The following is a 1011-nucleotide window of genomic DNA, read 5'->3' as shown; positions in this document are numbered from 1 at the left end:
TGAGGTGTCATGGGCCCACCGAGCTATAAATAATTCACCCTTATGTTGCCAGTCCAGATCCACCTGAGCCACTTCAATCTTAGCAGCCTGATCCACCTGCTGGTTGTTTTGATGTTCTTCAGTGGCCCGACTTTTGGGTACGTCAGCATCTACGCGACGGACTTTTACAACCAGGTTCTCTACCCAGGCAGCAATATCTTGCTACAATGTGGCAGCCCAGATGGGTTTGCCTCCGTGCTGCTAATTGCTCCGCTTCCATTGCTGTAACCACCCCCATGTGACGTCATGCTCAGTACATAAACTGGGGAAAGCTGGCCGGGGGGGCGCCACTGCTCAGGGACTGGCTGGGCATCGGTCGGTGGGTGGTGAGCACTTGCATTGTGCATCACTTGCTTTGTATATTCTTCTTATTACTAGTAGTAGTAGTAGTAGTAGTAGTATTTTACTTTATTTCAATTATTAAACTGTTTTTATCTCAACCCACAAGTTTTCTCACTTTTACTCTTCCGATTCTCTCCCCCATCCCACCGGGTGTGTGGGGGGGGAGTGAGTGAGCTGCTGTGTGGTGCTCAGTTGCCAGCTGAGGTTAAACCACGACACCCACACACAGACAGCTGGGGAAACTGAGGCACGGGGTAAAGCACCCCCTCCGCCATCTCCATCCACATCCCCGAATGCGGAGAGACAATTGGAGCTCAGCTCGGTGCAAAGCAAGAAAAGTGCAAAAGGTGAGACAAAGGCTTGGGGGAACCCCCAGTGCCCCCTCAACAGACACCCTCACACCCAAATCCTTCTCCAGACGGCTGAAGGCACCAGCCCATGTCACCCTCGCCAGCCCTGGCACCAACTGAACCCCCTTCTTGTCCCCCACCCTGGGTGGGTGTTACAAGTGTGTCCCAGCCTGGATGGGGGAGGCATGGGGGGTCCCAGCCTGGACGAGGGGGGGGGAGGACACCCAAGAAGCATGGGAGGTACCAGCCTGGATGGGGTGACATGGCGGGTCCCAGCCTG

The 1011-nt window shown here is 54.8% G+C and overlaps 1 protein-coding gene across 1 annotated transcript in view; it reads left to right on the top strand.

The window, feature by feature from the left end:
* The first annotated feature begins 42 nt into the window (after window positions 1-42).
* The window catches only part of LOC103903407 (40S ribosomal protein S4), a 28009-nt gene continuing 27040 nt past the window's right edge, over window positions 43-1011 (top strand). Inside the window, exon 1 of the mRNA XM_009284602.1 lies at window positions 43-187. Within this exon, the coding sequence (XP_009282877.1) occupies window positions 43-187 (145 nt within the window). The remainder of the gene's footprint in view (window positions 188-1011) is intronic.

Source organism: Aptenodytes forsteri, unplaced genomic scaffold (genome assembly GCF_000699145.1).
Source record: "Aptenodytes forsteri isolate BGI_AS27 unplaced genomic scaffold, ASM69914v1 Scaffold455, whole genome shotgun sequence".
Classification (NCBI taxonomy): Eukaryota; Metazoa; Chordata; class Aves; order Sphenisciformes; family Spheniscidae; genus Aptenodytes; species Aptenodytes forsteri.
This window is presented reverse-complemented; position numbering and strand designations above follow the sequence as displayed.